The 15,128-nt window shown below is 32.9% G+C and overlaps 2 protein-coding genes across 2 annotated transcripts; one reads left to right on the forward strand and one right to left on the reverse strand.

The window, feature by feature from the left end:
• The first annotated feature begins 3,987 nt into the window (after positions 1–3,987).
• LOC124895654 lies at positions 3,988–8,833 on the forward strand. The gene is made up of 11 exons (XM_047406089.1): positions 3,988–4,435; positions 5,073–5,138; positions 5,511–5,583; positions 5,683–5,796; positions 6,112–6,534; positions 6,700–7,106; positions 7,171–7,270; positions 7,371–7,430; positions 7,504–7,590; positions 7,890–8,027; positions 8,187–8,833. Exons 4-11 carry the CDS (start codon positions 5,686–5,688, stop codon positions 8,475–8,477), a joined length of 1,617 nt encoding a protein of 538 aa, XP_047262045.1. The 5' UTR covers positions 3,988–4,435; positions 5,073–5,138; positions 5,511–5,583; positions 5,683–5,685; the 3' UTR covers positions 8,478–8,833.
• Positions 8,834–9,180: 347 nt separating this feature from the next.
• Positions 9,181–9,813, reverse strand: LOC124885475 (STS14 protein-like). The gene has a single exon (XM_047406090.1). The coding sequence runs from the start codon at positions 9,811–9,813 to the stop codon at positions 9,271–9,273; it is 543 nt and encodes a 180-aa protein (XP_047262046.1). The 3' UTR covers positions 9,181–9,270.
• Positions 9,814–15,128: the final 5,315 nt, after the last annotated feature.

The following is a 15,128-nucleotide window of genomic DNA, read 5'->3' on the forward strand; positions in this document are numbered from 1 at the left end:
AATTAATAATACTTGGTAGTGAATTAATAATATATTAGAAGTAAACTTTTAATTTAAATTAGAAATTCAATCTAAATCATTAAATGAAAAAAATTACAAAGTAAGGACTAAGGAGTGTATGAATGTTGAATTTTATTGGTTGCGAAATGATCCAAAATTTATAATTTACATGAATGAAAAATCTACAAATTATGCATCATTTTTTCCAACTCATTCATGTTAATATTAACGGAAACTTGCATAGGATAGTCAAAATCAACAGGGGCAAAACCATGCATTGGACTTGATTCTGCTGAGTGCTCCTGTGAAGACATAATTTCTTCAAGTTTCAGCTCGTCGTTCAGCTCTGGTTCCATTCCTTGGTTTCTTCTTTCCGCTCTAATCCAATCTCTGAGGCAAACTAGAACATTCATTGAATTTCTTCCCAATGAGTGTCGGTTGTTTCCAAGATGTTGTCGTTCCTGACTAAAGGCGCTCTCTGATGCAACGGTTGATATTGAAACATTCAAGATATCTCTAGCTAATCTTGAAAGCACAGGATATTGTGTTTCATTACTCCTCCACCAATCGAACGTGTTGATCCGTCGTTTGCGATCCTCTGGCGGCGATCGAAGATAATATTTCAGCTCTTCCCGATAAGTTGATGTGTAAGCTCTGTCATCAACACTGTTCCAACAAGGTAAATCATAAAAGGAATCACGAAAACCACTATGTGCCGGTCTTTTAGAAGATGATGGCTCCTCGGGAGGATGAGGAACGACAGTTGGAGTGATATTTGTAGGTACAACTAAATCAAATAAACCAGCATAGCGATTATATAATTTTTCTATATATTCATTCGCATCATCCATAACCGTCCACAAATTGGGTTGTACTTGTTCAGAATCATTGTTTGTATTTATTTCTAAGTTAGCATAAATAATAGTACTAAAGTGGCACATAATATTATATTTCATGCACAGATTTAGCATAGCACCAATCAAGTAAATAAGGAGAATTGGGAAAAAATATTTTTTAAATTTAGTAAACATGACACCAACAGCTTCTTTATAACCTTCTTTATTTTTATATTCTTTAAGCAAACCAGAAATATCGGCTATATATGCCAAAATATTACAAAAAGTAGAATAATAAGCACCGAAAAATTCAACCGTAACTACGTAAAATTTTTCTAAAAACTTAACAAGGTCATTAATTACAACCCAATCAGAATCATGTAGCATGCAATCAGCAGAATCAGCAAATGAACCGCAATGTTGGTTAAAAGCTAGTGTAATAGGACTTCTATATTTATAACAAGTTTTTAAAAAATCATACGTAGAATTCCATCTAATAGCAATTTTCTCATGCATCAATATCGGTGCAAGTCCATTTTCTTGACATTTAATTTTAAATTCTCTAAATTTTTTTCTTCGATTATTTTCTTGAATAAAACCAACAGCAAGACGGATTTTTTCAATATAAAGGTCAAAAAATTCAAGACCATCTTTTACAATTAAGTTATATATATGACATGCACATTTAATATGAAAAATTTCAGGCAACGGCGGAGATAGCTTAGATTTTAATTTTTTTATAGTAGTTTTGTTGTTAGAAGCATTATTAAAAGCAATACATAAGATTTTATTTTTGATACCATAAAATCCGGCAACTTTAACAATAGAATCAACAATAAAATCTGCAGTATGTTTACGATCTTCATCATATAAAAAAGCAAGAATACGTTTTTGCATCACAAAATTACTATCCATCTAGTGACAAGTAACGGTTTAATAATCATTTTTATTTACAACACGACCAAGATCAGAAAATAGGGACAATCTACATTGAATATTTTTTAACAATGTTGATAAATAAAAATAATATTATGAATGAAGTCTAAAAATATCAGATCATCAAGTACTTCTAGGAACACCATTAAACATAAGATTATAAATTGCTTGAATATAATGAATAAAGACATCAGAAGAAGGAAAACTAAAAGGCAAACAACCCACAACAACAATTTTAGCTATTTCTTCCCGGTCTCTCAATTTATTATACTTCTTTGTTACCTGACCGGTTGTTGGGTCCATTCTAGTTTGCATTGACCCACCAACATCCCCACCACCTCGTGCAATATTTAACTCTCTTTCGTGAGCATCACCTATATGTCTTATTAACGTACCCGTACCCCCATGCTTGCCTCCACTTTTATGCTTATATATTTGTTGACAAATAATGCATTGCACCTCAATATCTGATATAGGTTCAAAAAATTATCATGCAATACTAATTGTTTTACGAGCTCTTGGGGATCGGGGAGGACGAATTAATCGATTCAGATCTAACGTTAGCATTTCCTACTGCAGGTGTTTCACCAATATTTTCATCATCTTCGTCTAAATTAACCGCATCTATTTCATTTTCTTCTTCTATACCGTAATTTTTTTGAACTTCTACATAATCCATATCGTGAGCACCTACACCTAAAGATATACCTACTTCTTCCTCAAAAGGTTGACTAAGCAGTGTCGGAGGCACACGGGTATATCTACTTTTTGAACTACCTCTATCGCTAGTAATTCACTTTTTACTACCACTACTGCTTCCGGGACAATTTTTTTTAACACCTTTAGTAGCGAGGTCTCTTAATTTATTCATAATATAAATTAAACTAAAAAAATTCAAAATACACAAATATAATAAAATTAAATATTCAATAATTAATACACTAAATAAAAATTAAACGTAAGAGATGGAACGACAATACCAAATTTTGGAAGTATCCGAAGGTTGCGACTTTAGAAACTTCCATTCGTACTTTGTAATCGCAAAATTAAAAAATTAAAGTGAGCACTTTAGGAAATTAAATTTATAAAATATTTGAGAATTGAGAATTGAGATTTAAGAGAATTAAAAATTGTGTGAAAAATTATTTGAAGGTGTAGGGTATTTATAAAAATTTTTTTGGGATTAAAAAATAATTTTAAAAGTAATTTTTTTTTTTAATTAATGGACCCAAACTAGCCGTTTGGACCCAAAAACGGCTATATAGCCATTGGGCCAACAACTAGTTTGGTCCAAAATCTATTTTTTTTTAAAAAAAACCCAGGCCGGGCCGGTTAACCGGCGGCCCCAAATGGGTTGGGTCCGGGCCGGGTTAATCGGGCCCAAAACAAAAAATCGGTCCGAGATCCGGTACCCTAAAGTTCTTGGGCTTACCGGACTGGGTCAAATCGAATCGATTTTATTAAATGGGCCAGTTCGGATCAACCCGACCGGTTTGACAGGCTTAATTTTGAGTAATGCATAAACATAATATTTGGATAAGAACTTCTTTATTGTTTAAGCTTGATGAGATGCCATTCTTTTTATTATGGGGTAAATAATCGTTACATATATGGCTTGAATTATAATAATAATAATACTAATGGAAATATACACACTTGCTCATATAATATATCATTTTATGGAGTGGTTGGATCCACATGAAGCGCTTGTTCAATTGTGTCAGGGTCTCTAATTTTCAAGCATACAACTTACAGTTGGTCTCAAAAGATACAACCAAATGCTCAATTTTACATCAAAAGGTTAGACCTATGGGTTTGGAGAAAATAATTAATTTTTTTTTTTCCCCCCAACTTAGGATGGTCTAACATTATAACATTGTTTTCACCAACTCCATGATTCAATATATATATACCACGCCTAGACAAAAAAAATATTTAGAGGTAATTAACAATAATAGTTTAATAATTGTCAAATTATATATTAGAGATAATTATTAATAATAATTATATTTTAAATATTTTTGTAAATGTGCTTAAAGCTTATAGCAGAATTCAATGATAACTAATTAATATCGATAAAGCTTTAGCATTTTTTATTAAAATGCATATTTATTACCGCTAAAAATCTTGTAGTTCAATCCTATTAATTTAGTTACTTCTTTTTTCTTCCAATGGGTTGTCAATACTTGGTAAAATGAACCCTTCCATTAATTAATCTGTAATAGAGTTATAGTTTCAATCTGCTCTTCATTATTCAGCCACCATTTTAAGGACTTTCCTGTAATCAAGTAAAGATCTTTGCTTTTGGACACCTTTAATTTGACATTTAGAGCTTTAGTACTACTTAGTTGATTTAATGTGCCCTTTGTAGAATAAAGTTCCGCTCCTTCTACTCTACTCCCAAAAAAGCTACTCCTATATTGGGACTCTGCATGTAACAGATTTTTGGAGCAAAAGAGTTTATATAAGCAATACTTACTTTAATTCTCAGTCAAAAGGGGCTGCCTTTTCTGTATTAGCAAGCTCTTTTTCAAACTTCAGAGCATGTTCATGGCAAGCTTTCAAGTTAGTTCTTGAAAAGGAGTGGGGAGAAGGGTGTTGGTTACTTGGAGAAAGCTATTACAAATGCAAGTAACCAATTCTAAACACAAGCGTTCTAAGAGGTAACCATTGGATATCTTCTTCTTGTTATTGTATAGTGTATAGTCTCGCCGTGCCAATTTATGTGGCACCTTTCCGATTTTGAGAATCAAACTGTTTTTTTCTTTGTATGTGATTTTTTCAGATGCCTTGTGGTTCTTTTAAGGTAGTTTTAGTTTTATTTAAAGATTATGTGTTGGAATTCACAGTGAATTAAAGTATTTACTCTCAAAATTTGAACTATACCACATAACTTGAGATGGAGATAATAGTAGTATTTTGCAATCTCTCTTTCTCTGTTTTTTGTATTTGAGGTTTCTCTAAGTTGAAAGACTTTCCACTTGGGTGGATATTCTCCTCGAAAGCTGATATTGCAATTTTCTTGGTTAAAGTGTTCTAGTTTTCTTTACTTGGTCTTAAAGCAAAAGTTTAAAGGTTTTGTAGCAAGAATGGGAAAAGAAAATAGAAGGGCTTTTGTTATCTTCGTATCTTGTTAATGTCAAACTGCTTTAGTTCTTTGACTGATTGTTTGTTTACAGTAGGAGCCACAGTGTCTTCCTGAAAATGTTTTGTAGCTTAATCTTCCACACCATGATATTTGGGGTGACGTCTAGTGTTTCAGTTAACATTTTATTTGCTTAATGATTTTCACGAATGCAGCTTCCCGTATACTCGAGGATATAAGGAGAATGCAGATCATTCGGTACAGACTAATCGAGTGAATTGGTAAGGAAGCTTCCATGTGTCCTTCCTGTTTTATATTAGAGCTTTCAGAGCAGAATATGACAAAAATTCGCAAGTTAAAGAGGATGGAAAAGGAAAAGGAAAAGTAGAGTTGGACACATCATGAACTTTTGATCTTTAACTTGCATCATTACCTACATTGTACCTTTTCTTCCTTGTGCCCTTTTAAGTTTGTTTTGACATCATCTTGAAGTACTTCAGTTGCTATATTGTTGTGTTCTCAAATCAAACAATTGCCTAAATATTACCAGGCATTTGGAATATCTGAGGATATTTGTGTTCTCAAATCAAACAATTGCCTAAATATTACCAGGCATTTGGAATATCTGAGGATATATATGTTTTCTTTTCTAGGATAAGTGGATACAAATGACTTTAATGAGAGCAAGAAGAAGCAGTCATCTAAGGAAGTCCAAGGTTCTTTGAGGCAAGAGATAACAAAATAGAGATGATAAAACAGTTAATTCTAGTTTGGTTCAACAGATTATTAATGTCTAAATTGGTCAAAAACTTAACTACTTTACAGATAATGCAGCTAGAGAGAAGATTAGAGCACCAAACTACAGTTCGATGTTCTTTAGAGAAAGCATTGGGATGTAAATCTTTCTTGCAAAACATCGCTCAGACCGCAATGTCTAAGGTAGCTCCTCCTGATTCTTGCGGCCCTAATGACGCACTATTATCTGACATATTATTCTGGTTACTTATTGAATAAGTTTAGAGATTCTGTAAGATTTTTGTGTAAATTTGAGTGTTCCACACTTCTTACATCTCCTTGTGAAGTAGCGCATAGCTAGTGTGTAAAGCTCACATACTCTATTGTCAATTTGCCATAACTGCTTTCACTGTCCCGCTCATGGTTATTCTTGTCAAAACTGAGTTTTTTTTTTTTTGTTGCTTTTAATACCCTAAAAGTTGGTCATGTGTTGAGAGTATTCTTTTCAATTGACTCCAGCCACCCACAGAACTGATTAGAGAAATTGCTGTACTAGAGTTGGAAGTAATGCGTTTGGAGCAGTATCTTCTCTCATTGTATCGTAAAGCATTTGATCAACAGATCTCATCCTTGTTTCCTCCCACAAGAGATAAACTAAAATCTCCTACGAATACCAAAATAAGAAGGCACCTTGAATTTTCTAAATGTGATACTATAGTAAGACAGGAAAATTCTTGTGCTCAACCTGATAAACAGTCAGCATCAAAACTATGGAAAGAAACAACTAGCACAACAGAAGACAAAGTTAGAGAATCTGGGGTCCATCGAAGCCGTTCCTCACTAACTCAGCATTCAGCTCTGTCAAAGAGAGCTTCCACAACAGAGGAAATATCAGGCAAAGCTTTGCGTGCTTGTCAATCTCAATCATCATCAATGATGAAGGTATGTTGCATCAGTGATAAGTTTTTGCTGAACTTTTTCCTTTTTGAGGGGAAGGAGTGATTACATATTAGTTTTGCATCAATCCATGTTATAGTGTTATTACTTTCCTCTACAGAACAATGAGAAATGGAGATTTAGACTTTTACTTTAACTGGTTCTTTGCAGTACGCACATCTTGGCACTTCTGCAAATTTAATCAGTTTGGCCCAGCATCTTGGCACCCGTATTTCTGATCATGTTCCAGAGACACCAAATAAGCTGTCTGAGGACATGGTAAGGTGCATGTGTACCATATACTGCAAACTTGCTGATCCACCTCTTTCAAATCCATGTCTCTCATCTCCAACCTCATCCTTGTCATCAATGAGTGTCTTTTCTATGAAAGACCAATGTGACATATGGAGCCCAGGATTTAGGAAAGATTTTTCTTTTGATGTTCGGTTGGACAATCCTTTTCATGTGGAAGGGCTGAAGGAGTTCAGTGGACCTTACAGCACAATGGTTGAAGTACAATGTATATATAAAGATAGTCACAGGCTAGGTGATATTGAGCCTTTGTTGCAAAACTTCAGGTGAGGAAATCTGAGATTTAGCAATTTCTTGCTGTAAAATGCTCATTAAGGTTTTAAATTACAGGTCAATTGTTTCTCGCCTAGAAGTAATAAATCCACAAAAGTTGAGCCATGCAGAAAAGCTAGCATTCTGGATTAACATACACAATGCATTGGTGATGCATGTAATTATCCTTGATTAAACTTTCAGCATTATAGGATGAGAAATCTGTGAAGTTCTAAATCACTCTGAGCTCATGATGTTTTTCAACTATTCCTATCCAGGCATTTTTATCTTATGGGGTTCCACAAAAGAATGAGAAGAGAGTTTTCCTACTCTTGAAGGTTAGTGAGACAACTTTTTTCTTTGGCCAAGAATTGCTTGGTAGATTTTGTCTTACCTTTTTACTTAATTCAGGCTGCCTATAATGTCGGTGGTCATGTAGTCAGTACGAATGTGATACAGAGCTCTATCTTGGGATGTCGGATGTCTAGATCAGGACAGGTGCACCTCATAAACTAGTTTCTTGTTTCACATGCATTTCATCTTAACTTGCATTTTCAGCAATTATGTTCTCTAGTACTCGAAACCTCTAGAAGTAGTCGTGTTGAACCAGCATTATCTGAGAATCTCCCAAAAGCATCTAATGATCTTCTTTTTTCTTGTAAGCATCTTGTGCCTACTCTATTCATATTAAGTGATCGATCCTCATGCCTAGTATTTTCTGATTCCTGCATGTCTTGTTTAATTTACTGGTCCTTTGGTTGGATTTCTCAAATTCTGTATTTATATTGCTGATAAAGCTGATGCAGTGGCTACGCTTGTTACGTTCTTCTAGAGGAAAATTTAAGGCAGGCGACGAAAGACAAGCCTATGCTATTGAACATCCAGAACCCCTTCTGCACTTTGCACTCTGCTCAGGCAATCATTTAGATCCTGCGGTATTGTCCATAATCTTGCTTTCTCCTTGAAGTTTGCGACAATCATTTTTCTTAGATTCAATAACAATTGAGTTACATAGCATTTAACAGTGCTGTTATTTCTTCGATGAGCAATTTTTCCACTTGGTTGTCTCACTGGCCAAACATTTCCATTGTCAGGTACGAGTCTATACACCGAAGAGAGTGTTTCAGGAGCTGGAAGCAGCAAAAGAAGAATACATTAGAGCAACTTTTGGTGTGAAGAAGGATCAGAAAGTTGTTTTACCAAAAGTTGTGGAGTCATTTGCTAAAGATTCTGGCCTATGTCCTGCTGGTGTGATGGAGATGATCCAGCAATCTTTACCTGAATCTCTTAGAGGAAGCATAAAGAAGATTCAGCAGAGAAATTCTCACAAGAACATTGAATGGGTTCCACATAATTTTGCTTTTCGGTATCTAATCATGAAGTAGCTGGTGAAGTGACTACTTATATTGTGTGTTAAAGCTTGTTTATGTGATTGTAGAGATTTGATTAGTAGTAAGCCACTTTTGACCTCCAACCAGTAGGTCGTAGGTTCGAGTCTCACTAAGGGTAAATGAAAAGCATTGCTCATCGAATCAGAATGGGAAAAGAGGGGAAAAGAGTGTCTTATGAGACCTCTCTTTTTCTTTCTTTTCCTTTTCAGAGGGAACTTATTTCCTTTTCTCGCTTCTGTATAATCGCATACAAATTTTTTGGTTAGAATGACTGAAGAATGCCTACAATGTTTTGTATGCAACATCATCTTTTTTGCTTTCATTTTTTTATATAATTCAGATTCCCATTTGTTGTTGGTGTGGTTGCATCGATCAATTGCGTCTTAATCCCAAGGTCCTCTTTACATTAGGATTCTTGGTTGTCTCCGGTACCATAGATCAATCATCAAAGGCATGGATACCACATATATTCAATAGGTTCAATTGAATTTAGTATTTTCAATACAGATGTTACAGAGCAAGTATTAAATTTTTGAATTCATTGTTTCATTTAATGAATTCCCAATTAACAAACTATAAATCGAACCTATCAAATTTAAATTCCGGATTCCGTCTCCCAGCACCTTAATTAGTTGGATCGGTTATATGTTGCTAGTTATACTGAAAGTGAAGAAAGAGAATGGAGAATACCAGCAAATGAACAGAATGACTTTCTTATTGTAAATGAAAGCTAGTGTCTTAGAATACACAAAAGTTACATTACAGATCAGATCATGTAAATTGCAGATCAATAAGGTTTCTCTCCTATTACATTTCCAGGTGGATTATAGAAACATATTGTAAGAGTGGCAGGTCCTTTAGAACAAGTAGCTTGAGCACAACCCAATTGTATGGATTTCTTCCAAACAATTTGCGTATAAACGCCACACTTATCATCCCCTATACATGAATTATTAGCATAGTTGTAAAATTTCTTCTCATCAACCCAAGAATCAACAACCATACGTGGTGTCACGACCATACCACTAGCCCATAATTGATTGCCACCATATTTGCCACTGCTTAAATTTGCAAAACTGCAGTTTTGTTTGTCCCTTTGGTAACGAACAAGAAGGCTAGTTTCTTTAGCTAACATTGAACTCCATGTTAGAGGGCCAACACCCACTTCAGCTCTTGCCTTGTTATGTTCATCCAAGAATTCTTGGGCTGCGCGGGACGGAGGAGTTGTGGCGGCTGTCGGTGGTGGTGGTGGAACTGCCTGTCCTAAGATGTAAGCTAAGGATGAAATAGCACTTAATAGGATGAATTGGAGGAATAAAAAGTAGGCCATTTTGTTTTCTTGAAAGAGATGGTGATGTGAGCTATAATATAGTCTTTGTTCATATAGGGGCACAATGACTCAGTGCTATGCATTCGTGGGGTGTGCATGATAGCTGTGCCAACATTTTTAATGTAGGAATAGTAAAATTATCATGTGGTGATTAATCATGATAGAATTATTTCATGACAGCAAACCTAAACACCAAATATATATGTTCACCGTTATATATTTTTTTTCTTTCTGTTTTTCTTAGGGAGGATCACTAGTGTTTTTATTTTTCCTACAAAAACAAGATTCAAACCCTCAATCAAATATAATAATTGGCTGCCTTTTGTCTCCAAAATCTTAGGGTCGTTTCATAAAGTGTATAAGAACAATGCAAAATATAGTGTATTATTAATGCTTGCATTAGTAATGCTTGTATTAGTTATACTTATATTAATTATATATGTATTATTTCTTATACATTGTTTGGTTTGATGTATAAGAAATAATATATGTTATATAATTTCTATAAAAGAAGTGTTTGTTTACAAAAACATCCTTCTTTGACTTTGTATATTTTTTTTGCGACAAAGTTCTTTTGTCATCTCAAACATAATTAGTATATATTGTTGAACTAGTATATAGAGATTTAGGATTAATTGCAAGACCTTCGTCTTTGCGCATGATTACGCTGACGGATTAACATAGTCGAAACATAAATAAAATACAAGATATAAAATTAAGGAATAGTCTCAATACTTTTTTTAAATTTTTTTAAAGACCCTCGAAGCAAAACAAAAATATGTTGCAGTTATTTAAATCAATTATTTATTGTTGTAAATAAAAATGGTGGGAAAATAAATTGTGAAATGTTTTGAGAAGATTCACTGTTGAAAATTAAAATGGCGGGAAAAGTAATTGTGAAATATTTTGAAAGGAAAATCGAGGGGTATTAAGATTATTTAATAAGTTAATGCATGTGTTAAAAGTCTTTGTATTATTAATACATAGGAAATGAAGTGTATTACTAATACATACTTCAATATACAATAGAGTGTATAACTAATGCTTGTATTAGTTATAATAGGCAAAAAAACAGACCAAACAAGGTACTAGTGTCTAGTAGTACACATTAACTAATGAATGCATTATATTTTTTAATACACTCTACCAACGACCCCTAAATATATATTCATTGCCGTCAATCAAATATCAATTAGTTATACTTTAATCAGTTTTCTTGTGTAACCAGCCTAATGTTACGTTAATTATGTGGCGATTATTATTATTTTTCTAGGAAACCAATCAAACATAACATTATTTAAAGGCAAAATTTTATACTACAATCAACAATTAACATCCCTAATGATTTAATAAAATTTTAAATAGGATTGTACATGGTGTCCTGATTTGCTTTTGATATACTCGTCTGTCCTTTTCCTCCATAATGGATCTTGTTCATACATTGGACTTAACGTGGCCAAGATTAATGCACGTGACTCGTGAGTGACAACCTGCCTCCAGACTCCAGTGTGTTGACTCTTCTCCCCACTGGGGCGCACAAAATTGAAGAGAAACAAAGACGTGTGATGTGACATGTTTTTTTTTTTTACTTTGACGTGTAGCTGAAGTCTGAAATCAGGAGGAGCTAGAACTCTCTTTGCCCGTATTCGATCACATTTAATATTTTTTTCTTTTTAAAAGAGAATATATATATATTAAAATGTTTACTAAATATGTATAAATGTTAAATTTAAAATTTAATTATTATCATTTGAAGAGATTATATTAAAATATGAATTTTCGACTCCTTTGACTGGAATTATGAGATTAACCTTGTTATTTGCTGATACTGACCAACAGTAGAAGAGCAGTGTTCCATTTAATGCTACAATGCTCTACTCCGTGAAGCGGCAGGTGTTGACCCACCTTCTCACTATGTACTGAACCCAAAACCAAAATATACCCTACAATTAAAAAACGAATCAAAGTATGTCATATAAAAAAAAAACATCAAAATAAGTTTTGTGCACTTATTAAGTGTACAATCCCTTTAAATTTATAACGGTAATCATCTGACGATGTCAAAAAAGTGAGAATTCACATTGTGCACTTAATAAGTGCACAATCCATTTTTTCTATGGATTGTGCACTTAATAAGTGCACAATTTATTTTTTCGTGAATTGTGCACTTAATAAGTGCATAATCCATTTTTTCGTGGATTGTGCACTTAAAGTGCACAATCCATTTTTTAATGAATTGTGCACTTAATAAGTGCACAATCCAAAAAAAAAAAAATGAATTGTGCTTCATTACCCCTATTAAGATATAAATGTTATTTTCGGAAGATATAAGCTTAGAAAATTTATTAGAATTTCGAGAAGAAAAAAGAAAGATTATAAGGATGCCCGTTTGTCCATGAATATTTTTCCCTTTTTTCCGAAATTTTTTTTTGGAGTTGGAAATTATGGTGTTTGGCGATGAAAATTTGGAAAACAATTCCGAAATTAAATTCTGAAATGGGAAAATAACTTTTTGTTGTTTTCCCCTTTTTCCACTTCCAATTACAACTTCCATTATTATTACATATAACCCCAATCTTTAAATTTCTACACAAACTCCTCTTATTAACTAAATTCCGTAGTTTTTTTTTTTTTAAAGATCAAATTCAATAAAATAATTAATTCAAGTGAAAATAATTGAGAATTTTCATCAACAAATTTAAGAATATAGAAAATATATTTATATCTATCAAAATATATTTTTTTATCTATTCAATCGATTATGGTTAGATAAACTTATTTAGCTCGTACTTGTAATATTTTTATTCAAATTTTAGACGAATAACAATCATAATAATTTAGTTTGTTGTTAATTATTTTATCAATTAAAGACATATAAATTATTTTCTCAATATTTGGTTGTATGTTAGTAGGTAAATTAGTAGTTGACTGATTTTGATAATTTTTAAAAGTTGAGGGCATAAAATTATATTTAAAAAAGATTTTTCAAAAGTCTAGAAAAATTTTCAAAAAGACATGTCCAAACATAACTCCAACTCCAACTTCATCTTCAACTCCAACTCCAACTCCGAAAAAAATTAATTTTCATGACCAAACGGCTACTAATTTTATCTTAAAAAAAAACACTTTGTGGATCTACTCTAATCTATTCACAATAGGTTAGCCCTTGAATTTTCGCCACGTCTATTGCTATATTATTGCTATGTTGTTTTATTATGAAAAAATAGGTTTGGCTTGTCTATACTTTATCTAAGATGACCAGAATATTTTTAGTGATAATGATAATGATTTTTTGATGAACTCAGGGCATGTTCAAGAAATTATTTTTCAGAATAATATGTAAATTTTTGATTAAAAGAAAAAAATGAATTTGATCTCCTAATATTTGTTGTAATTCTTTAATTAATCCAAACTGGACGTTAAGTGCATTTTCATTATAAAACTTGAACTGAAAAAATTAAACCAGATAAAATGAAATAGAATAAAATAAGTTCACAATGTGAATTAATAAGTGCACTTATTAAGTGCACAATCCATTTTTTAATGAATTGTTCACTTAATAAGTGCACAATGTTAATTAATAAGTGCACTTTCTAAGTGCACAATTTATTAAAAAATGGATTGTGCACTTAATAAGTGCACAATTCATTAAAAAATGGATTGTGCACTTAATAAGTGCACAAGCTACAAAAAAATGGATTGTGCACTTATTAAGTGCACAATCCATAAAAAAATGAATTGTGCACTTATTAAGTGCACAATGTGCATTCTCACTTTTTTAACGCCGTTAGACGGCTGCCGTTACAAATGTAAAGGCATTGTGCACTTATTAAGTGCACAAAACCTATTTTGGTCCTTTTTTTTATATGGCATGCTTGATTCTTTTTTTAGTTGAAGGGCATATTTTGGTTCCGGGTTCCTATGTACTGGGAGTTGAATGTAATGAAAATATTTAGTGCCGTCAAATTATTGATCCAGTCTTTTGTCATGTAATTAATGAAAAAATAATAAATACTCCTTGAATTTGTAGTTATAATTTAATTTAATATTTTAATTTTATAGGCAATTATTTATTTTTCTAAATAACTTTCACATGAATTATATTACCCCTTAATGACTGACGTTGTAAAAAGAAAAAAATAAAGTGCGTGTTTTCGAAAAAAAAAAGTGTTGGTGGAATATTTTAATGATTTTTTAATTATTATATAGAATAAAATAAAAAGAAAAAATGCATTATTTCCACCCGAAACCATAAACGAAATTGCTGACACACTCCAATTTAAAGGGGGTTCTATTACCTCCTGGACTAATCAAAATCATATTTTTGACAATCTTAAGACCTACGTGGCACACTACGTGAATCACCATACTGAAGGTTCATGTAGGCGCACGTATGTGCCACGTAGGCACTTAAGATTGTCAAAAATACGATTTTAATTAATCTATGGGGTAATAGGACCCCCTTTAAGTTGGGATGTGTCTCAGTAATTTTGTTTATAGTTTAGGGTGGAAATAATGTATTTACTCAAATAAAAATAATAAATAAAAACACCCCCTACCCCTCTTTTCATCTTCTTCAAGATCCCCACCACTTTTATTTTCTACAAATCCCCCGTCCATCTTCTCCGACCCCCCCTCCATACGCCCCCCCCTCCTCTTCTTCGACCCTTATTCCCCTCCCTTTATCTTCTATAAACTTTCATCCCCTTTCTTCTTCTTCTTCGAATCCTCACTTTTTTTTTTTAAAATTTCTACCATCACCTAAAGAAAAAACCTTCATCTTGCTTTAAAATATCTTTATTATAATTTTCAAATATGCAATTTAGAATATTCATTTTTTTCTAAGAAAAAACAATAAAAAGAGAAATTAAAAGTAGCGAAAATTACTGAAGTGTTAATGAAGATTTAACAAGAGAGATAATTAATGAAAATTAAATCAATGATTAAGGACTAAGATATAACACCCTGGGTTTTGACTCTTAGAAAATTTTCTGGAATTCTGGCCTCTGGACCCAATACGACCTATGGGTACGACCGTATGTTGGGTACGGATGGTGAGGTCCAGTCGTATACTGACCAGTGTAGGTTGGTGGGATAAATTTTGGCTATTGAAACGGATATGACTTAGGGGTACGAGTCGTATTTATGGGTACAGATCATTTGGTTCATTAACATAATCTTAGACTTGGTTGCTTAAGTTGGATCTGAGTACGAGTGGCTCACTATAAGCTGTAAGCCAGGGTACGAGTCATATCCAGGACTCATATGGTGAATAGTGTTCAAACTTTCTGTGATTCTATATTGTCAGGGATACG

The sequence above is a fragment of the Capsicum annuum genome, unplaced genomic scaffold, assembly GCF_002878395.1.
Source record: "Capsicum annuum cultivar UCD-10X-F1 unplaced genomic scaffold, UCD10Xv1.1 ctg83390, whole genome shotgun sequence".
Classification (NCBI taxonomy): domain Eukaryota; kingdom Viridiplantae; phylum Streptophyta; class Magnoliopsida; order Solanales; family Solanaceae; genus Capsicum; species Capsicum annuum.